The 24,416-nt window shown below is 37.3% G+C and overlaps 1 protein-coding gene across 2 annotated transcripts in view; it reads right to left on the bottom strand.

Annotated features, from left to right (window-relative positions):
• Positions 1 to 24,416, bottom strand: part of CERT1 (ceramide transporter 1) — a 78,353-nt gene that overhangs the window by 27,100 nt on the left and 26,837 nt on the right. For both annotated transcript variants that reach the window (XM_072859547.1, XM_072859548.1), the window contains exons 4-5: positions 1,654 to 1,761; positions 273 to 411 (exon numbers count right to left, since the gene is read on the bottom strand). In XM_072859547.1, coding sequence (XP_072715648.1) covers positions 273 to 411; positions 1,654 to 1,761 — 247 coding nt within the window. The remainder of the gene's footprint in view (positions 1 to 272; positions 412 to 1,653; positions 1,762 to 24,416) is intronic.

Here is a 24,416-nt window from a genome sequence, read left to right as displayed (position 1 = left end):
TAACATCAAATACTTAAAAGAGCATTTCTTTTGTACAGTTGACAGCTACAGGTTAATATTAAGTAGATTTTTATGGGAAACCAACTTCTGAAGTGAAAATGGTTAACACTGTTCATGCAGAAATATCTATAATTGATTCCTATACTAAAGAGTAAATTTAAGATACATATTTTATTTATATGGCATCAAATGCTATAGTAACTGTTTCAAGGGCTATTACTGTGTAAAAACCTAAATTCTATGGAGATAAGAGTTTTCAGTTACAGTTTTACCTTTATCTCTCTGGAGTTCATCTTTGGAAACTGCATCTGCACAGGCATCAAAGTATTTCTGTAAAGTATCAACTTGTCTACACAAGATGTCTCTAAAGGTTTCCATTTCTGCAAGCTTCTCACGTAAGCTATGGCCCTTCTGAAAATACAAGAGAAAAAAGCCTGAAATCCCTCTACATACCGGGCAATAGTTCAATGCATAAAGAAAAAAAAAAGTTTGATTTCTGCAGCTAAGAAGAAATTCAAGTACACTAAGGACATTTTAGGTATCAGCAGCTATGAAATACTGTTAATGTTAGAAGAGCAAGTCCAGAGGTGGGCCATGAAGATGATCAGAGGGCTGGAGCACCTCCCCTATGAAGACAGGCTGAGAGAGCTGGAGTTGTTCAGCCTGGAGAAGAGAAGCCTCCAGGGAGACCTTATAGCAGCCTGCCAGTACTTAAAGGGGGCCAACAGGAAAGATGCGGAGGGACTCTTTATCAGGGAGTGTAGCCATAGGACGAGGGGTAACAGTTTTAAACTGAAATAGGGTAGGTTTAGATTAGATATTAGGAACAAATTATTTACTGTGAGGGTGGTGAGGCACTGGAACAGGTTGCCCAGACAAGCTGCGGATGGCCCATCCCTGGAAGTGTTCAAGGCCAGGATGGATGGGGCTTTGAGCAACCTGGTCTAATGGAAGGTATCCCTGCCCATGGCAGGGGTTTGGAACTAAATGATCTTTAAGGTCCTTTCCAACCCAAACCATTCTATGATTCTACGAATGTAAGAAACTAACAAGTGTTCCTTACTCATTTTGTCCACTGGTCTCAATTTTTCCTTGACTGCATCTGCTACTTTAGAACATTCAAAAGCTTATTAAAAAATGCAATCCTACATGCTATAAAGTTTATGCCCATTTGCCTGAAAACAATCAGCTCCAGTTTCAGATCTTTGTTCCAGTCTTTACTCCTCTTCTGCTCTGAGAAGTACAGCCCACCCAAGTGCATATGTTAAATGTTTATGTGCATGAGACAAGGAAAGCCATCATTTGTCAACCAATATTAATCAAATTTATTAAGTCACAGAATCAGCATTCCTTTTCATTTAGAGGCCCTGATATTCTGAGGAGTAAACTGGGAAAGGTTAATTAAATGTTCCCACAGGTTTGATTTTCTTGCCACTGGAAGATGACACCACAGTTTAAAAGGGACAACTGCACAGAGGCATGAGCGAGCTTCCTGTATGATCTGATCATCATATGATGAATGACTAACACTTAGAGTAAACCAAGTATTTTGTATTTTTTCTATAATTGTGTGAATGAGTCTTCACATAAGGTACTTTTTGCAGTTGCACGTGTTATTTAATTGCCAATACTAAGAAAACTTTATTCACTAACCTTGAATGAAGAGGTGGATGTCGCAGAATATCCACTTGCTCCAGAAACAAGAGACACCATGGAGCCATGGCGTCGTAAGCTTGATTCTGATCCATAGCCAGATTCAGTCTAAAAAACAAACCACACACAAAACTAGAGTCCTGAGGCTTTTAATAAAGAAATAATCATGAAAGCAAGATTAATGTCATTTCCTCTGAAACCAGTCCATTTGTTTCTTGTCAGGAAGCAGCAGGGACTTAATTCAAATTGTGCCTGCATATTTAAGATGTTGATGCAGCATCTGTAAAGTTACTATGAATCTATTTTTTATCTTCATAATGATCTGTAAAAAATTAGTTATCTACAACTTATTATGTGCCCCCAAAAGAACAAGGCAACATTTATTTAGGGGTTCAAAAAGGGGACAATGTTCCATTATTTTGGTTTATGTAATCCCTACCAAGCAATTTTCACATAGCATTCAAAAACCTACAGTTCTCCACAATTAATCAGGGGATTAACATGGTTCAGTTTGAAGACAGCCTCAGTCAATCCTTCCAATGATGCAAATAGTGCTATTTTATTTTTAAAAGCAACAAAACAGAGATCCTAGAAAAAGAGACGATTACTGCTATCAAGTTTTTTTTTTTTTGCTTGTTCCAGGCTTCTTTAGCAAGATTCTTTATATTAGACTGAAATTATTTTTTACAAAGAACAAAAGTCTACATAAAACAAAGTCAGATACTAAAAGCAGGAAGAAGAAAACAGTAATAGTAACTAACTAACAAAAAAATCCCATCTCTTGATTAAAATAACACTGAAAAGATCTAAAAATATTAAGTTTGACAAATTTCCTCACAAATCAAACAGAAGCAGATACAGAGGAACTGGAAAAAAGTCTTTCCCTAAAGATTAATGTAAGTGGCCTGTGCATGGCAAAGGAGAAGAAAAACCTTCAAAGAGAATGTACAAGAAATAAACAGATGGTTCAGAGTAATATTTGAAATACTGTTCATAGAGGAGCTTGATCAAGTAGACAGTGACAACATTGTGAAGGACTTTTGACAGAAATAAGAAATTCTGCAGTAGCATAGACATTCAGATGGGGCAGGGAGAAGGGGAGACAAAACAAATGATACAGAACAAACAAGAAGTAACAACAAAATTCTAGCTGTTGTACTTTTTATGGAAAAATTGGAAACTCCATAGGCTTTGGGAAGGCAGGAGAGTGCTGATAAATTAAGATGCAAATGAACTTAAGAGTATTAAAAGCAAGGAGAAAAGACAATGTTTTTTGAAGTGTTGGTTAAAACAGGAGGATTTAGACAATACTGCAATGTGCGGGACAAAGTATGTATGTTTGGGTTACAAAGGAGCAGGGGCAGAGAAATGCAGTTTTGGAGAAATGAAGGTAGGACTGAAAAGAAAAATGTGAGTCCCAGAGTTGTCAACATAATTCCTGAACAAACATGACTGAATGAGATTATCCAACAAAACCAAGCAAGGAGCAGCCAAGAGTCAATTTCTATCTGGCCCATTTAAAGAATTAGGTGGAAGACAAGAAAGCATTGAGGAAGCAGAAGAGAAACAGGATGAGTGTCAAAAGTAGAAGTGAAAAATCAATATGACCAAGAAATGCAAGTGTAGTTAGAAAAAGGTACTCCAAAAGTCTTGGTGGAAGTAGTCGAAGTGATTATCAACTTAAAATTTAAAAAAAGGGGCACTTGTAAATTCAAAAGATTTAATAAGGCACATCTTAAGTTCATTGCTTAATTTAGCAAAAAATTAGAAACACTGCAACTTATCTGAACTAGCAGAAATAGAAGTTTATGTTTAATGACTGCTTAGAGTGAAATGATAGAACACAAGACAGTTTCCTTATTAAGTCACACTATAAGGATGTATTAATCATTTAGTAATTTCTGCTATAAATCATGTATTTAGAGCTATTTTATACTAAGCTAGAGTCCTAGAAAAACAACTGCATTAAGTGTAGCAACCAAAGTGCTAAAAGCTCCATTTTTAAAAAATTAGTCCTATTACTTGTTTTAAAGCTTGGCTTTAAAATATCTACTGGAATAGGCTTTTTGTTAAAAGCATTCACACTGGATACATGGGGCTTTTTTAGAATTTCAGTTCAAGTGTTAAGCAGTATACCTGGCTTTGGTAATGTATTTGGGATATTGGACCACATTTTGAACTGCAGTGCAATTCAGTGCAAAAATTATACCTAATTCACTGGGTTGTAATTTTAAGTATAAGAGAAATCAAATGATGAAGCTTTGATTAGGTTTTTTGCAAATACTCAAATAAGGGGTTTTGGCTCTTTTTATGGACTTTAAGTCCCCCAAAGGCTTGACAAGTAAAAATGAAGTAGGTAAGGGAATAGAAGGATTTTTAAAAGGACAAGTAAGAGTTCTGGGCATACAATTATTTCATTTCAGAAGTGTTTAATGAGCATAAACCTCAAAAGAGCATTTTATAAGAGTCACAACACTCTGAAACATGAAACATTTAAGATTTCCTCTAAATGCAAATCAAAAAACTTCACTGTTTTACTGGTAACTTCAGTGTTTATTTAATTATATGCTACAAATATTAAGATGACTCTGAATGTGCTTTTATTAGTCAGTTTGACAGTGGGGACTCATTCTATTTTCTCTGTAAGTTGTACACACTAGAAAGAAGGTAAAATTTCATTTCAATAGGATATGACTTAATGAACACATAAATTTTAAAATGTAGTGAAAATATCCATTGCATTGAGGTCAGAGCATTTTAACTAAGGACAGCAAATGTCTTCTGATTGGTTTCGCCTTTAAGTGATAAAGACACACCATTGCAAAACCTGGATTTAAGCTTAGGAAGTGAAATTTCTTAACTTCTGTATTTGAGGAGTTAATCAAAGTCACATCTTAATAGTACTACTCTAGAACTTACAAGAATAGATGTAATCTTAGAAGTAGAAAATCTGGTGACTTATGTCCTACATTTGAATTAAATCCTTTTCTTCCAATATTATCCATACAGTCAATGCTCAGTTAATTAGTTCACAAAATAAAAGCTGAGGGTGAAAGAAAAACGTCTTTCTATATCAGTATGTAAGCTTGATTTTTTAAGGTACCTTTTCAGGAGTATATTTATTTGACTGTCATTTATGCTTGTGATCAATTCCACTAAACAGTTTATCCACATTTCAGAATTGTACATAAGACAGCATGTTCAGCTATCAGCTGTATACAGCTATCAGCTTGCAAACTCTAGCAATGAAAAGGTGCTAAAATAAATAATAATAAAATAAATAATGCAATAAAAAGCATTTAGGCAGTTTTAACTATTTGCAACCAAGAAGCAAATTCAGCAGACTGAACAGCACACAACGTGAATCCAAAGCATGTGCATCTACAGATCATGTTAACAAAACTGTCTCAGACAATTATGTTTTAGTAGCCAAGGGGAAAAATGAAAACTACATCAAGAATACTTATTTGTCAGAAGAAACAGAAAATAAGTATTCCTTTATAACTGATGCAGAGACAAGCCATCCAGCTCACAGCACACATGCAAGCAGCTTAACACAAACAATGAAAGCATGCATCATGCAAAGCCCCACCATTCTACTACCGCAACATCTAAATGAGAGCAGGTCACTGCCGCATTTATGTCTTGCAAAGCAGATCATCATTAACTATTCACTGCAGAAATATTCAATTACATTGAGAAGAGGAATGTTGACACAAGCTTCTTCTGTTTACACAATTTCACAAGATAAAAATTGGAAAAGCAGGTAGAGTCCATATGATAGAAGCTAACAGTCTCGGCTTGAAAGCAAAATAACTTGCAGAAGTTGTATCAATTCATACCATCAAGCACTAATGATAAATTACCATGCTCAGTATATAGATGCAGTTCTTAAATGCCATGCATACATCATAGCTTCAAAGCTACACTAAAACTGGCATTTGTTAGTACACTGCAACACCTTCAGCTTTCTAAGGCGGTGCACAAAATCCATTAATCCTTTCAAAATGCTTTTTCGTTATGATAGACGAGAGGAAAGAGCCACAAGATCCAAAGCTTCATGTGATTCTTACTGGAGCAGGTGCTGGTATCAGCCACAAGGCAGTACGTCAGAAAAGCTGCTTTCAGTAAAATAGCTAAGTATTCACAGAATCATATTGCAGACCTCCATTATGGCTCACACTGATCCGCCAGTTAAGGATTTCCTAAAGTGGGTCAATAATATGCTTGAGTAAAGCACAGACTCACAGGAAAGCTCCCACACTTAAAAAAATCAAATAAAGCAAATTATTCTCCCATGTCTTCAATGAATTGTTTTGATTATGTGTCAATTTAGTGCCTGTCAAGCACTTCAGTGTATGTCTGTCCACCAAAGCAGGTATTTTCAGTTAGCATTATAAATTATTTATTATTTTACATAACACAAGCAGCAGGCAGCTCCTCCCTCTAAGACATACGGCTCACCCTAGGAAGTGATGAAACAGAGATTTAGGATACAATGACTCTATGTTCTCTGCAGCATTTGTGAAGAAACCTACTAAAACATCCAAAAGATCAAACCACAATATCTGACAAAAAACAAGAATGTAGAAAAAAGTAAAAACATAAAACGAAAGAGCTGGAAGGTACTATGGAAGACTTTGTGGAGACTAAGCAGACAAGCTCCGTGAGACATTTATCTTCCAAGGGCATTTTTTTAGACTTGCTGCAAATGCTTCAACATATACTTGAAGACAGAATGGTTACTGCTAGGATGAGCCAAGGAAGGGCTACGCAGGGATGGCTGCAGACAGTAAGAACACCACAGACACTACAGGCAGGGCAGTATAGGATGCATTTCTGAGGACTGAAGTTAAAGATACAATTAACATGTGTCTGTAGGTCTGATTTTTCAACTGTTCCATAGCCACTGGCAATGGAAATTTAAGGTTTCAAAATGAGTTAGTTATTAGCAGGAAGGCAGAGATGGGAATTTCACAATCCAGGTCACAGCAGCTGGATGATGATTCTCCTGCCTACAGCCCTCCCAAGCACAGTGCAGGAGACTACTTAGCAAAAAAGCTTCTAACATGACCTTTCTTTGCGACTGCAAAAACAGGTAAAGAAATTTAGACATATTTTTCCTCCAACAGTGATAAATGTTGCAATTCCATAGTAAATAAGCATACTACATGCACGGGAGGAAAAAACAGGAATTCTGAGTTCAAAAATATTTATAAGATGACAACTGAAAAACCAGAAACTATAGCAATATAGCCCTAAGATACTGTAACTGCTATACTCACTTGTCCAATCTACGTACCAATTATCTTTTGGGTCTTTGTTTCTCAAACTCCATATACTTTTGGTAAGTCACGATGTGTTGCCTGTGGACAATAAGCCTCTAACGGCTGCCTGAGCTAGAGTAGTACACAGGCTGATCCCTGGAACCACATACTGCTTTCTAAAGAAAGGGAAAGAGCCAAGAAGCATTATCAACACAAATTACTGCAGAGAGAAGAGAACGCAGGTTGACAAAGAGCCAAAGGCAAATGACCAGCCTTTGATAATCTTTATCCATGTAGTTCACACCCATGTTTAATTACATGGATGTGTATTGTTTTTCCATGAATTCTCTTAATTGTTAATGTACACAGGAAAACTATTCACCAAATACTTTTCAACATCTTTAAATGCTAAGATTCCACAAGAGCTGAATAGGGAGAGGCAGGTATTCCAAAAGCAGAATGAAGAACAGCCAGGACACAGAGCAGGAGGACACCCAAGAGCCCACAGAGAACGCGAGCAACGGAACGCCTTTACTGTCCTGCTCCTCAGACTTGGGAACCACTGTCTCAAAGTGTGATTTTACAGAATAAAACTCTTCCCTGAGCAAAAGTACCAAAAACCAAGCTGACAATAACTGCATTCCTCTGTATACTGACTTAGTAATAAAACTAAAGCAGCTTGTACTGCTGGGCCACGAGGCTATAGCAAGGCTGGGAGTGGGCTACATTTGTTCCTCCTATGAATCTGGGCTGCCAGGGAAGGGACAAATAAGATCTGCAGAGCTACACGAGAACTAGAAGTCTCCATTCTGCTGTTAGACGCTGTCAGGAAAAGCACTGATGTTCTGGCCTCAGCTCCCAATGCACTTAAGTAGGTGTTCTTACTTGCTTTTTTAATGCTTTGAAAGGTAGAGGGAATAGTCACCAATTTCAAAGAATGAGTTCATTCAAATACATACTGCTTGATCTTGGTTTAAGGACAGTCCTTGAAAAACTGTGCCTTTAAAAATAAGAACAGTTCTGATCCTAACTGAAAGCACTTGCCATATGGTTCTTTTTAATAGTTATACGAAATTACATAATAGTTAAATTGCATTTAGTAGTTATATTAAATATTATTACATCATCGTTATGCATAGAATTCAAAAGGGAGTGTTGCCAGGGATGATGCACAAGTGCCAGCAGGCAGACGAGCCGGGAGGCGGCAGGGAAACCCGCTGCAGGAGCCTGAGAAGCAGCCTCTGGGGGCTCTTCCACGGAGAGCCTATCATGGGAGGGAAGGTCCACCCCACACCGGGACAGAGCACACAGGAATCACTGAGCTCCTCTCACTCAACAGTCACCAGGACTAAACTACATGCCGCATTCACAGTTAACAGACATTTAGGTAATATCTTACTCATCCTTCAAAGCAGCAGGAAATGAATGATTGCCTCTTACTCCACTTGGCTGTTTTTTTTAACCTATTTAAGGTAGTGAAGTGTTATATTAACATCATCTCTGTGTAGAAGTGAAAAAACACATCCACAATCAGTGTTACACTGAAGAATCCTGGGCTAAAGACCACAATCAGATTTCAAAGGAGAGACCATGGTTAAACAGCAAAGTGGTTTTTTTCACCTTTGCAGAAAGTTACTTGTTGCAAGTCTGAGCCAGTTTTGGTCCTGGAGTTGAGAAGCCTACACCTTGCTTATTCAGAAGAAACATTTTTATATCAGGAAACCCTTGAATTCCAAGTACAGGTGCAAGCAAGGTTCTTACTTGCACAGTAAGAAATGGACTACAAAAAGCTTTACAGCAACACAGAACTAATCCATTAGCAGGCTTATCAATAAGCAGAAAAATTATCAAAGCAAATGTTTCTGCAAAAAACCACAAAGATCATTAAATCTCTTGTCCACCTGGTGCAGTTAACAGTTACCTTGTCACTGCTACACATGGGAACAGATTTTTTCCCTCCACTCAATCCTCAGACATTCACCTAGCCATCAGAATAGAAATCTCTGTTAAATGCTCAGTATACCCCAGAGTATGCAACAGGTAGCAAGCACTGGAGGATGAAGGAAGTTGGAATCGTCAAACAGGGAAGGTCCATATTATGTTTGACAGAGGGTTTAAGAAAAATTGATCTTACACCCAAAGGAAAACTATGAGAACACATTCAGTTTAAACTGCAATCTTACAACAATAATGTGGGTAAAGGCAGGGAAAGAGAGATGTTTACTTTCAACACAGTGTTGTTTGTTTTGCATCTCACACCCTATCAAATCTAACACATTTTTCTTGACTTCCAAAACTTATTCCCTATCCTTCTTCTTTTCTTCTTGCTGTAGCCCCTGTTTTTATCAGGTCTCAACACCCACTCCCCTCAAAACCAAGGGAGGCTCACTGCACCCATTACACAGTTTAAACAAAAAAGGTTATACCAAATAAGGGACTCCCCAGGACATTCATCTTTGTCATGTTCCTGATATAGCTTCAGATTCCTGAAGTTGTCCAGGGTTGAAGTTCATAAAAACAGTCCTTCTATTTGTGTCAAAATTATGTTTGTTTAGAAACGAAGCCCAGTTTGGTTTAAAAGCTCTTTATGCACACAGAATCCTGCCATCAGTAGAAGCTTTACACCCATTTCCAACCATACATCACTTTGGCAACAAAGATTCCAGATCTTAAGCTCAAACTAACTACGTAGTAATTCTGTCCAAAGGTAATTTTTTTTTTTTTACAAAAGATTAACACACTAGATAGAAAGTATCGATTATAAAGTTCTGAAAAGATAACTATATAAACAAAAAAAGAATAGCTCTGCATGACAAGCAGAAAAGAGCTACACGATAAGAAACATTTGCAAGATCTTAAGTCAAACACCTGAAACAATGAACGTACCAACATTTTTAAAAAGTTAAATGAAAACGTGAATTGGTTTACAAAGGCTAGCACTACCTGAGTCTATAATTCTCATGTTAGTCTGTGGGTCAAGAACAAGTCTAACATGATAAAAACAAAACACTGAAGTGATATATCTGAACACTTCAACTGTTCAGACATAAAACCAGACACAGAAAGGCAAAGATATGCATATAGCGCAGTTCCCACCTCAAAAAACTTTAGAAACAAATTTAGATTATGCTAAGAGCTCTGTATGATTGAGTTACAAGTAAAGGGCGCATTTGGATATCGAAAAGGATAAAAATCCTGATCATTTCCAAAAGCTTGTTGATTCACCAACCTGAAGCATGAAAGTATGCCCTCCCATCACAAGACAGCATGATACACTGCATTCTAACAGGTTTCCATACACCCCATATTATTTCTGCGTTAGTTTATTTATGTAGAAGCATTTGAAAAGATACCAGTTCACGTATTTAACCTCTCCAAGTCAATATCCTGTGTGACCACTAGAGGGAAATAGCAAAAAGGAAACACACACGTCTAAAGGTTACTAATGGTCAAAGTCCAACAGTAACCCTTACCCTGTCTTCTGCTTCAGTCCCTGTGCCGATAAACCTCCTTTCCTTGGCAATTAAAAACAGAGCAGTTTCACCTTTAGCCCTTATAATTACATTTGAGACACGTTGCTAAGTAAGGATAAAGTTTTCTGCACAGTACGCGAGAAGTACAGTGACATCTATTGCTGAAAGAATGACAGTGAATTAGAAGTTTTAGAGATCAATGAAACTACTCTGAAGTCACATCTCAGCCAGTTCAAAACAGTGAACCAACTAACAACACATTAATTTCCAGTTAAGACTGCCCAAAGACATTAGTACCAAATTAAACACTCTGACAAATGTTTAGGCACAGATTTCTTAAAACTTCATCTAACATGAAGTAGTTAGGCTCAACACAATTTAGCTTTAAAAAAAATAAATGCTTAATATGTGACATACAGAAAACTGGGCACCTCTGTCTCAAGTACCATGTCCTAGTAGAAGACTTTTCTTCACATTCAAATGCTCTGCCATTAGTCTGCAGCTATCAAACATACAGCTCATCATGAAAAGGAGTTCTATATACCAGCCAGATGAACAGGCACAGCATTTCTTCATGTACAGAGTATGCATTAAGTAGGTTCTCACCAAACTAGTTTTCCCTGTATGCATATGCACTTTGAGCAGCATCAGAAGAAACAAAGTTCTAGTTAAACCCTTCCAAACTCATAAAGTCATGCAGTAGTGATAGAGAGATTTCATTTGAAATAAGTTATCTACTCTATTCATAACACTTAAGTTTAAGTAGGCTTACTTAGGAGTTTGTAGAACTGTTTTATGCAATGCAACTTTCAGAAAGCTAATCTTCTGCAATTAAAATGTTACCTGACATTACACACAGTATCAGTAAACATACCAGTAAAAATATTAAATTCAACTTAATCTGCCAATACAAACACCTCCCCCCCCATCATTACTCATTCATGCAAAAAGAAACTGCTTTTATTTGCTGAAAAGCCAACACCCTCTGTGCAAGACAATAGGAAAAACAACTTCAAGCACAGCACAGGTCTCTACAATAAGCTGACTTACCCTGCCCTCGAAGGAAAACCTGGGAATTGGTGGAGAAACAGCTCACAAAAGACTGCTTCTAATGCACCAGGAGAAAGCAAACCAAAGGATCTAGGCTCTAAAATGCTCAGGACTTCAAAGATAAGCGTTATCACCAGTTTTATACAGGACTAATACTGTTGGCCATCATTAGGTTGTGCATTAAAGCTGTGAGTCACCTTTTTTGTTCTTACTGCTTTCCAGACAGGTAAAGAGGCATGAACAAGACAAAGGACGCCAGTGCAGTGCTGCATACCAACACAAAAACCTCCCTGCAATAAGCATTAGCTAGAGAGTAGTGTACTACTGATAAAACAAGCGTTTAGAAGCCTATTTAACTCAGTCTTCTAGTAACTAAATTGTCTTGTTTCCTTACAGCACCACTGTGTTTTGCACAAGCTGTAGGAGCACCTTCTGCAAGAACTTGTGCCTTAACTGCACACTGTACTATGAAAAGTCCAGGCAACTGCAGAAACACATTCAATACATATGTCCTCAGAATAAATTATTTTGTAGACCCACACATTCTCTTCATACTGGTAAAGTCCAATCCCATTCCTGGTTCCCTTACAGCAGTATATCCCTGAAGAATTCATCATGAGAAAGCCACCCATAAGAGCTCACGAACTGCATGAAACACTGATGCTATTGCCTGCAGACCCCAGAGTGTGTGTAGGGGGAGTGGCATAACACTTAAGGAGAATGGCCATATTCTTGCTGTTAGCTGTTTTGAATTGCAACACATTAAAAGCTGACTTAACTCCATTGCTAAGTGAGGGGAGGGAGACTCCCACCTGACAGTAGGTGAGGTAAGGTGTTCCCTGCCCATTCTGCACAGCAGTGACAAAAATGCATATTCTGACACCACATCTTCATATTCTGACAGATCGGCATATAGAACAGTTCAGGCATGACAAAGTAGCAGCCATAAAAATGGCAGTGAAGTGAAACTATGATATCTTCATCCAAAAGCACTCCAGACTCAAAGCTGCCCCACAGTCTAGGATAGTAAAGGAAAACTTTGCAGATTGCCTGTGTATCACAGGGCTCTAAAAAGGTAAGACTCTTCTTGAAGCATTTTATATCAAGACAGTATAATCAATGAGGCTGGCAGAAAACCTTTCCAGCCAGGTGACACACAAGGTTTGCTTCTAATTGCAGCCTCAGGTCACATACTGCAGACTTCCTTTTCATATGACCAAGCCAAAACACATAATGGAGGCATGGTTTTATTCTAGGTGCATCACCTGTCTACTCCCATGGACAGTCCAAGAAGAGAGGCTATGTATGACTGGTACTGCCAGCTGAACACTCTTGATCTACTGAAGACATGCACCTAGCAGCCATGATGGCATCTTTTCAAAAATTAAAACACAAAACTAGCCCAGTAAGTCTCTGAAGATCAATTAGATACACTTGCACAAACCTTAAGTCCTATGTGTTGTTTGATTAGATTACAGGAAGTGTAGTCTAAAGAGCTGTTGTTGCTTATCTTTGCACTTTCTTTTTACATTTTAAAGTGGCAGGTTTACCTAACAGATTTCCTCAAACCTACTAATACCACTTAACACATGAAATAGATTTCATTTTCTGCTTAACCTCGTTTAGCATATTTGGGGGCAGGTAGAAACAAGAATGGAAATAAGTAGAAGCTGCACCTTCAAACAGTGCAAGCATAAAGCAAAACTTCAAGGAGGCAGAGTTTAACCAGATCTTTTATTTACAAAGTCTGAAAGCTACCAAATTGAGGCAATAAAACTTCACTTTGTTAAAAAAGGATCCTTTCAAGACAGGAATGAGGAATCCTTTTGCTGTGAAGTAGAAAATATTATTACATGAGCAAGGAAGAATTAACTGCTATATAAGAAATGTGATTTTATCACAGAATCAGAATGACTAGGTTGCAAGATATCTCTAGTCCCACCTCCTGCTCAGAGCATGTCCAATTAGATACCCAGGCCTCCACCCCGTAAGGATCCATTCTTCAGATAATTATAATATCTATTTTCAAAGCCAAAGTGATTGTTATGAAGCATAACTGGAACACACAGGCAAAGAAAGATTGGGCTGGTCCAAGTGAAACAATCTGCATTGTTTATACTTAATCAAGTGTGTTGGTCTGGAATGGACTGAAAGCTTTAGTCCAGCTTTAAACAGTCTTAACTTTAACTACTTATTAATAAACCTGCAACTTATAGCTGCTGTTCGAACATGGGCCCAAGAGTGGCAAAAGGGTGCCAAGACAGACAAAGAACTATTTTTTTCTTTCCTGAAAGAGATGTTTCAACAGTTTGGAGAAGTGACAGTATTTAGGTTTGCTGCAGCATACACTAGTGTAGTCAACTAAAACTGCTGATTCACTGGCTTTCCCCTAAAGTCTTATTTCAGGAAACATACAGTTTCCAGCAATAAGCGCACTTAGCAAATTTAGTAACATTAAATGACAAGCAATATCATACATATTAAAGAGTTCCTGCTGATAACAGTGTTAAAATAATGGAATGTGTAAGACATACCCAAGCTTAGTTTTCCTCCTTGAAAGAGCATATTTGATTCAATTTTAAATAAAGAAACTCTTTGTTATTTCCAGTAAAGGGCTAATAACTTGAGCAATCCATCTAATCTTCCCCTGAAAGCACAGCTTATCTACAACATCTACAAGTTTCACTACCAGCATCATAACATACATCAGGGCAAGTAGTTCTTATCAGCTGAGCAGCCTCAGCTATATTTGTTTGCTTAAACCAGCAATTTTAAGGTAATGGGGGGGAAGAAAGATGGACATCTCTCTCTCTATTCCTCCCCCTCCTCCCTCCCCCCAATTTTCTGATGCCTGTGTTCATACCTTTCAATACATGACATTTAACTGCTAGTATTTAAATATTAAACCTTTCTTCCTCCCCTCCCATTTAAAATAGGTATGCTCAAGACACCAGAATTTTGATTCCTCTGCAGTAAGTCCATTCACCTAGATGACACTAAAGTGATAGCAAATGCATATTTTCAAGCATTATCTGTTTTCAAAGAAAAGGATCTTTTTGTTGTCCTACAATGGAAGTTATATTACAAGAATTACCTTAAGAGCTTCCAATAACAGCAAGTGGACATTGAATTAAAAAAGCAGGAGATGCCCCAAGTCTTGTGTTTTTAGAAGAATTCTCCCAGCTCTTTAGAGTCATGCTAGCTCCTGCAGCTGTTCTCTTTTTCAGTAGGGGCAGGGGGAGGGTAGCGGTGGTGGTGTGTGTTGGTGTCTCTCAAAAGAGCCAAAAAGCTAACTCTGTTGAATGTTACTGAATATGTATCATTGCTACTTGCACACCCCACCCATGTGGCTGAGCAGCATCTACTCCCTATGGCTAGGGTGTAACTCTGGTCTGTTAACTCAATGAGTTTCACTGTAATGAAAGCCCACTGAAGAAAAAACACTCCTTGCAATGTCTTTTTAGAAAGAAAAATAACTGCATTTGGTAGATGGAGGCACACAGAGTATCCAAGATTTTTTATTAAACAGTTAATGCACAGTACTGTTTGAGCTGATGAGTAATAATCCTGAGTAAACAGCATGCAGATGTATTTGGCAAGTATCACCTTTTAACTGTTTAACCACTCACTACTTCCACATTGCAGCTCTGTACTTTCCATTCTTGATACCAAGAGCTTACTCTCATTTGAAGGGGCATTTACCACCAAAGTCAAGCTTGACACAAGTCTCTCAATGAACAATACTGTTTTCAGGGAGACGTGCCGCCACTCTGCCACAGAGAGCTCAACTCCCAGAACTACTGTGTGTGTCATTCTACCAGTTACAAACATTGACATTCCCCTTATTTCTATTAAATGAAAGTATACACTATCAAAATAATCTACCACAGTTGTTTCCACAAAGTGAATTAATAACACTTTTGAGTTTACTACTAGAATCCCACTTGTTTATAGAAGTGAGACTGGTTATTTACTGCACAGCCAGCTGCATGTTGAGTCTGGTAGCCTAGCTCTAGTCACCTCAAGACTCAGCATTAGACTTGGCACCAAGTTTACTTTAGCCATGTACAATGTAACCTTCATCAAATAGCATTACAAAAATATTGACTGACATACTCTTAAACAGCCTAGCAGTAGTCTCACAAGCCTTTCATGCTACCTGATACTGAATCAGCACTTTTCAAAGCATTTTCTTTCACACAGGATTGCACCCACAAGGCAATGCTCTGCTCATTTACATTTTGGCCTGTAATTTTCAGGCATTCTTTAGACATTTCAGTACACCCTGGTTCACCAGGCTGGCTATACAGTGATCAAAAAGTTGCTTTAACCTTTACATGAATTTGAATCTTCAGTCAACTCATATTTAGCTAACCTAAGGGTAAGATAGGACTAAACCATCCATCTAAGTTCACTACCTTTTGGGGGTAGGGGTTTAAGAGAGGGAGAGTTCAAGACCTCTAAGATTATGAAGACCACCTGTTAATGCTCTGACTGGTTGGAGGAGAAAATTTTTTAGTTAGGAACATATGGCAGACTGATCACAGCTTTCATCATGGATACAAAGATTTAAGATTATCTTAAGTGCACATACACATACAGCTTCAGACTCAGATAAGCAGCTCCTAACAGAATAACAAGCAAGCTCAGCTGTCAACCAAGGTACTGCTATGTCCTGGTTTCGGCTGGGATAGAGTTAATTTTCTTCCTAGCAGCTGGTACAGTGCTGTCTTCTGGGTTTTCGTATGAGAATAATATTGATAACACACTGATGTTTTAGTTGGTGCTAAGTAATGTTTACACTAGTCAAGGACTTTTCAGCTTCCCATGCTCTGCTGGGTGCACAAGAAGCTGGGAGGGGGCACAGCCAGGACAGCTGATCCAGACTGGCCACAGGGCTATTCCATACCATATAATATCATGCTCAGTATATAAACTGGGGGGAGTTGGCTGGGGGGGTAGCAAGCATTGCTCAGAGACTGGCTGCACATCAGTCAGCAGGTGGTGAGCAGTTGTATCACTTGTTTTTTTCCTGGGTTTTGTTCCTCTCTCACTCTCTTGTTGTTTTCCTTCTCATTACCATATTTTTTGGTTGTTGTTCCAATTAAACTGTTCTTATCTCAACCCACAAGTTTTCTTACTTTTGCTCTTCCAGTTCTCTCCCCCATCCCACCAGCAGGGGAGGGTGAGTGAGCAGCTGTATGGTACTCAATTGCCGACTGGGGCTGAACCATAACACACTATCAATCTAACCTTTCTTCACCCAGCCAATCTCCATACTTTAGAAAGTACTCGAAGCACAGTAAGAAACTGAACCCAACCCAAGCAGCACAGAGAATTATTTCTGGAAAGAAACCAAAACCCAAGACAGCAGAGTTTGACTGAAGTGGATAGAAGAGCAGCAAAAACTTAACACTTGTGTACACTGTAGGAAAATGAAGTTCAAGGTTTACTTGTTATAGGAAATATTGTACTGCATGAGTATAGGACAGGTAACAATCTGCAGACAGTTAGAGAGATGAATCAGATTTAGTGGTTCTCAAGCTGAATAAGTTAAAAAAATCATGGTGTTGCAAAACAGGGTAGTTGACAAGACCCACAAAATAATCCTATACAACATATACAATCTATACAACATCCGTAAGGTTCTCAGTAGGAATACCGAGTCTAATTTTGGTACTGTACCTCAAAGAAAGATGAGGACTGAGTTCCAAAGAGAGCCACAGAAGGTATCAGAGAGTTGTAAAAGATGCCCATATGAACAACAATTGAGGAATGGGGAGCTGTTCAGGCCAACATAAAAAGCCAAGAAATCTTAAGTGTTGCAAAGATGAAGGGAAGAATCTCTTCTCCAAACTGACTGTGAGACTACTCTATAAAGAAAAACTCAGATTAGATGAGGATGGCAAGAAGAAATCCCTTTAACAGCAGAAACAGGCTAAAATCATTCCACGACCCCTCATGTTACAACACTTACCAGTCTAACTTATAATGAAACATGGCATCTAATAAGGATGACTTTAGTTCATGTTAAGGGAAGAGTCAGAATGAACTTTATGACTCTTCCTTCAGGAGGGCCCTTCAGTGTATTTCTCCTCAGATACATATACTAGTTAGGTGTCACTAGAGAGCAGAAAGGAAAAGCCAGTATTCACAGTTAAAGGACCAATGAGCTTGGAAAGCTAAACAAGGTGCTTGGATTTGAGACAGCTACATCCTTCTGTGCATTTCCCACCTTAGCCTAAGATTCAGGCCAAAATTCAAAATAAATAAGCTTATTACTGCAGAGTTCAGAAGACTATGCTTGGACTTAATTTTTTGTTTAGTTATCAGGAAGTATTTTTGCAAACAATTCAAATTCACCTTTGAAGGGAGATGTCAAATGTGAATACACAAGAACTTAAGTTACATATTTTATGTCAACATACAACAGTGACAGAACAGCAACAAGAGCAGATCTAAGTTCCTGCATAAGCTTGCGCAACAGTTCATGGTTTTCTAGTTTCAAACTAGTACACAATGTTTTTGCAACACCTTCAAGCATATGTCTCTACCACTCATCAGCAATTTGCCTATACACTTAAGACTGTTAAACAGGTAACAACTTTTTACAGTTTAACACAGATACCTGAATGCTGTTCTCCAGCTACCTCTCAGGTAAGGTGCACTGCTGCTGCAAGTCAGTGCCTTGCGACACCACAGTGAGAGTGGGGCACTAGCTTCTGGAGCTACATGCAATATCACAGAAATGAACGGTATTCCATACAATCCAGCATGTCAGCAAACAGAAAAATTTAGACTTCACTGATGTGCTGCACAGCATCAGACAACAGAACAAGGCAACCCAAATCAATTTGATAGGGGACAACAGCTGACACCAAAACTACTTAAGAAACTTGTTCCAACACTTAGGCCACTGATACCAAGAGAGGAAAAAGGAGGCCTCACCACTCTCCTACAATCCTCATTATGAACCTGAGGAAAAAAACCAAAATTAAACAATATTTACCTACTCCCATACCTCCTGTGCTTTCCTTCATCTGCATTGTTGCTTCCACTTAAGTCAGTCTTATTTGTGAATGGGTACAGAGGGGAAGTAAGGACAGAGGAACTGGTGTTCGGATGAAAAGCCAAAAAAAAAAAAGAACAGATTAGGGATCCACATTTTTTCCTTTTCATACCTCAGCAACCACTGCTGAGGAAGCAAATAATTTAAATATATCACAAACACCTGAAACTCCAGGAGAGGAAGTAGCTGGAGAAATGGCAACAGACATTATTCCTATTGCTCCCTCCTGTACAACATATCTAAAATTACACTATTGGAAAGTTTTAATTTTAAAATAATCAACAAGGTTGTGTTTATAATTAGCATTCACTCATCAACATTAGAACAGATACCATTTGCTAGAAATTACTTGCCAATGCCTAGTTGTCAACCATATAGTAAACTGGTACCAAAAAAATTAGATTTGTAAAGTTTGTAACATCAATGTAGACTTCTGAAGACCATTTGCACAGTGTTTCGTCATGCACTTGAAGGTAGCCTACATAAACATCCCAACTACTTAATTCAGTGGCTCCACAAAGATCTGCCAGAGAATAAGAAAATTAAGTTTAATGTACAAAACTATTTACTGATGGCAGAAATTTACACTTCTCATTTAATTTCTATTTTAAAAGTTTGTTACATCAGTATGCTGAATCAAAATGTTTCTATAGCATTCCTACTCTGCATATACTTTCCTATTCACTCTGAATTATCTTACTAAGATTAGTTTCAAGTCCAGACATGCAACAGATTTGGAATGATTTATTTGCATGTCTTTATTGGCATTGTCAGTAAATTAGTTCAATCTTGGGACAGGATTTCAGAGGTGTAGAAAAGGAAAAAATTACTCTGTCTTCACAGAATGTTATAGCTCTCCTCACAATTGCTGAAAGCCTGTGGACAAGTTAAACATGTAGTAACCTTCTGTACTCTCCTGTTGATAATTTGAGCTCTATTTTTCAGAAAATAAAACCCTGATATTGGTTTCTGACCAGATTAACTGGTCAAATTTTTTGCACTGGCATCCACTGCTAATAAAATAGTAGTATGAGAAAGTTACCTCCATTAGTATTTTTCAGTGTTTTCTTAGCACAGCTAACTAAAAATAATCTCATAGATCAGTATTTACATACAGTATTCAAACAAAAGTTTGGCAAAGTATTGTTCACATGAAATTTCTTAAAGCAGCTATTAGGTTGAAGAAACAGGTAGATACACTTGGGTCTCAGCCTAAAGGTGAAGCATTCCAATTACAGAACAACACACAGGGAACTGAGATCCAACTTGATGATAAGCACCAAGAGTAAGTGAAATTTAAGGTTTCCTCCGAGTTTGAAAAGTTACTTCTGCGTAACCACTTATACTTGAGTTTGTAAGAGAAATAACACAAAGACAGAAGGCCAAGTTTAATTAAGAAATACTTCAATATCATACCAATATTTTACCTGATGTCCTTCATACTGTTTATCCAAAAGCTGATTTCTATTACCAACAAATTTAAGCAATCTAACTCAACCCTTTAGAATTGGAACAACTAGAACAGTTTGAGAGGGCTCCTTTAAGAGTACTCTGTGGGTTATTTTGTTACACTTAAGATGCTTCTCAAGTGCACAACACTATGGTGCTCTTGCCATTAGAAGTTTTGCTTTTGTATGGTGTTGCACTCATGTTAGACTAGCAAAAGCCCACCTCTACCCCTTGTCCTCTCCTCAGACACCTACATGGCTGCCTTTTCTGCTTCAACATCACAATTACTGTTAGTAATATTTTTCAATGCCTAACAGCACATTCAGTAACTCCCTCAGAACAGTATGTTGATAAGAGAAAACACAACATACAGATGACCTTAAGGGTGAAATTAATGACTCTTAATACTTTGTGCATAAGGTAACTGTTAACTTTTTTTAGGTTATGTGGAAAAAAAGAACAACATTTTATGTGGTTAATGAGCATTTTGTGAAGGATTCAAGCTGACATGGGTTTTTTTTCCACAACAGTATTCTAAAGTGCCCTTATTAACTACAATCAAAATTATTCTGTTTAAAGTTTACTCTGCAGTTTTCTAAATTAATCTATGAACCAGGATCCACATTCAGAAAATAATAGTCTCAAAACTAAATGTCCCAATTCTAGTTTCCTTGTTTGGAAATCTATCAGTGTTTAATAAAGGAAGTGAATCAACTGTTCCAACACTTATGCCTAAATTTGACTTCACTAGCCTGCCAAATCCAGCTTTTTGGTTTTTCACCATCTTAACTTAAACAATGCAAAAAAATGGGATGTGAAGCATCTGAGTTTGACAACTGATAATTTAAAAAACAAGTTGTAGCATATTGAGAATTTCACAAAATTAGAATTACTGACAAGCTAAACTATCTTTAACCCCCTGAGGCTGCCACGCCCCCTCCCCCCAAACTATTTGGGGAAAAAAAATTGCTAGAAAAGATACATAAGTTTTACTCTTCCTGATGTTTCTGTATAATCCTATTCTAAGTAGCTGACTCCTCTTCTCCCAGTGTCTAATCAACAGTAAAAACAATGAAGTAGGCACTCCTTCAAGGTAGCCACTTGATGCCTTTCACAGTCAGGCTTTGAAATTAATACCTCCTGCTCTAGATCAAAACACCTTGTATATCATGAGTTCAAAATGAAAAAGGAAACCTACCTACTCCTTACATGCCAAACTTGTTGGATATCTAGGTATTCCTCTGGAGAATGACCTTTTACAGTTTGACACACTGAAGACATGGATTGTAAGAAGTTCAGCAAGACTTAAAACAGTATTTCAGTTTCATAAACACAAGATTTTGAAAATCCAAGACTTAAAACACTGTCAATTTATTTTGCTGAAGAGTCACAAAGTCAGTAATGAACACATGCAGAATCTGTGTGGAAATAAATTAAGACTAAGGTAGAACAAAATGGGACAAGCCTAAGCTGATGCAGAGTTTCTCACAAAACATTAATTTCTGAACAAATTCTCAGCAAGTTTTCAACTCAGGTGTTAGATGAACATTACAAAATATCATTATCTGGATCTCAGGAGTTTAAGTTAATTTGCTCATAAGTTTAATTATCCAGATGGTTCTCACAGCAATTCACTCCCCTCATCTATACCTTTGGGAAGTAACGTAAGTTTGTAAGTTAACATATCGGTTCTACTAGAGTTGAGGGTAAAGAATGAAAACTTTGGATAAGTTTAATATGTGTAAAGAAACACACTTTCCACTTCAGTGAAAAAGTAAATCTTGTTTATTCATACTACACAGCACATTCATTTTATTTGTTAGAAGCTACATGCTGCAGTAGTCCATGTTCTCTACAGGTAAACCCAGACATTTTCCTCACAGCACAGAACTAACAACATTCAAGCCAGTTTCTCTAATCTTGGGTTAGAAATTCCATACTCCATTTTCAAACTGAAGGACAGACCTGGAGTCAGTCCTTCAATTTATTATTTAAGAAGAGAGCAACTTTTCAAAAGCGTTGATACCTTGGTGCTCACACATCAATGTTCTTACACCGGAGAAATGTGGAAACCTAGCCTGGTCTTGAGTTCATCAGCAATACACATTGCCACTAGATCCATCTAAGAAAAGGTCATCAGCCATCCTAGACCTGACTATCTCTTTGGGTAGTAGAACACAGAAGCTTCCTAATGATATACACCCTTACAACCAGATATTTTTACAGATAAATATCTGCTTAGTAAATTTAATGAAATATTTAATTAGAAGAAAGGACTCCTGGTTACACATGAACTATTTCCTCATTTCTGTCACTGATAGTCTTAGCGCTGTTTTAGACTTTTTCCTCCTCCAGTTCAGAGCGATTAATAAGCCCTTTAGAAGCTGTACGTGAAACATTTAATCCAGTAAGCATTCAGGAACCTCAATACAAGAAAAGGCTAATGAAATGATAAAAAAAGAGGAGCAAATTTTAACAGTTTTTATGCTTGAACGTTAGATGTTTTACATTTCTCAGCTACCAGCTACTCATTGGTGTTGCTAAGCAGAAAGTTCTTCTAAGCCTGCTCATACTCAAATTTAATATAAAATTCATTTTAAATCAGTGTTTTCTCTGTTCAGAGCACAATGAAATACAGTCAAAGTTTCAGTCCATCTTTCATACTCTAAAGATAAACAACCTTGTGACATGCTACAGTAAGTCTCACAAACATACTTTTGTTAGCAAACAGCTTAAGCAGCCTACCAGAACTACCTACCCACTCAATAAGCAACAAAGAGCTTCAAAAACAAACAAAAAAGTACTTTATATAGCAGTAGACTCAAGTTAATCAAAATGACTGCTTAATAAAGGAAATAAATTCCTCTCTCAATTTTATTCAAATTATTATGTGTCAGTTCAAGAACCCAGTTCTCAAATAAAACCAATTTGTATCTGGTAACAGCTTCTCAAGAAACTTTTGCTTGAGTTTTGGTAACCTGACCAGGAAAGTTCCTTCAGAAAATTTCAGAGTAAGCAGACAAAAATCTGAACTTTTCAGTGAAATGCTATATTTTGCCTCATAAAAGCCCATCCTGTCCTACTCTTGATCAAGTGTTTAGATATAAAACTTCCACAAGAGCTGAAGAAAATTAAAGGATGGGTGAAAAGTTACTGAAAACTAAGGACCACTGAAGTGTTGTTCATACAAATTGAACTAAAAAATGGGATTAACTTCCAGACTCCAAGAAAATCTATTTTTCAAATCCTATCAGTGTTATTAAGCAGTACATTTTTCCAGTACATTTTTCCTACAAAGTTGTATATGAATTATAGGATATAGCACTAATCACTCAATTTGGAAATACAGAAACAAGACATTTGGAGACACATTCTTTAAGAAATATTAACGATAACCTGACTGAAAACTGGATTTGGACATTTCTGTTCTATGTTTAATTACATCAAACACCCATTTATGTGCATACAGCACTTTTCCAAGGCTTCTGGTGATAAGATTCCTATGTATTTTAGTAGGCACACTTAGTAGAAACAGATGCACCTCCATACCTACAACATTCATCACACAAAGCTGCTACTGTATTATGAAGACAACAGAATATTGCACTGGAAAAAAATGCTAGTTACTCATGATTTTCTGAGATTTAATTATGTACTTTTAACTTGAGTCCAAACTATTGTTACAAGACTGCATTACCTTTTGCTGTTTTCCTTGCCTTGTCTTGATAATGGTATTTAAGTTGCATACTACAAAGAGAATGCTTTAAATAATGTAGTGCTTTCATATATTAACTGGTTTGATGGCTTATTTAGAAGTGAGGTGCCATAATATTTACCTCTCCATTTAAGAATGAAAACAACTATTTGTCTTGAACCCTGTCAACACTACAGAGTGAAAAGGAGTATGCAAGAAACTGAAAAATGTCAATAGCCATGAAACTGCAAACTACATATACTGAAAAAGCCATCAGATTTTGAACAGTCAAGTCCAGTGTTATTACATTAGGACAGCAAGATGCAAACCGAACTACTACTTGTCACTTCAGCATATACAGAAAAAAATTTATTTCCATTTCCTACTTGTAGACATATTTTTCTTCAGTTTATAACCTTCCAGAACACGACTCTCTTTTAGCAATGAGCAGAAAGTTAACTTTAATAAAATAATGAAAAAAGCACTCATTACTCCTATTCCAATACTAACTCTAAGTAAATACTGAAAAAAGTGGTTAGTGGAATTATCCACTCATTCCACTCCTTTAAATGTGAAGACAGAGATTTGGTACAATTTATTATATATATTTTTTTAAAGAACCTCCAAATTCTTGCAAAGCATGGAAGTTTAAACTGTCCAAACCACAATCAATATTAACAGAAGCCTTTTTTTTTAAGTGGCAAAAACTGCATAATTAATCAGGCTTCTTCACAAAGGGAGGTCACTTTTGGAATGCTAGA

Source organism: Ciconia boyciana, chromosome 4 (assembly GCF_034638445.1).
Source record: "Ciconia boyciana chromosome 4, ASM3463844v1, whole genome shotgun sequence".
NCBI classification, from domain to species: Eukaryota; Metazoa; Chordata; class Aves; order Ciconiiformes; family Ciconiidae; genus Ciconia; species Ciconia boyciana.
The sequence above is the reverse complement of the archived record's forward strand: the minus strand, read 5'-3'. Positions and strand labels throughout refer to the sequence as shown.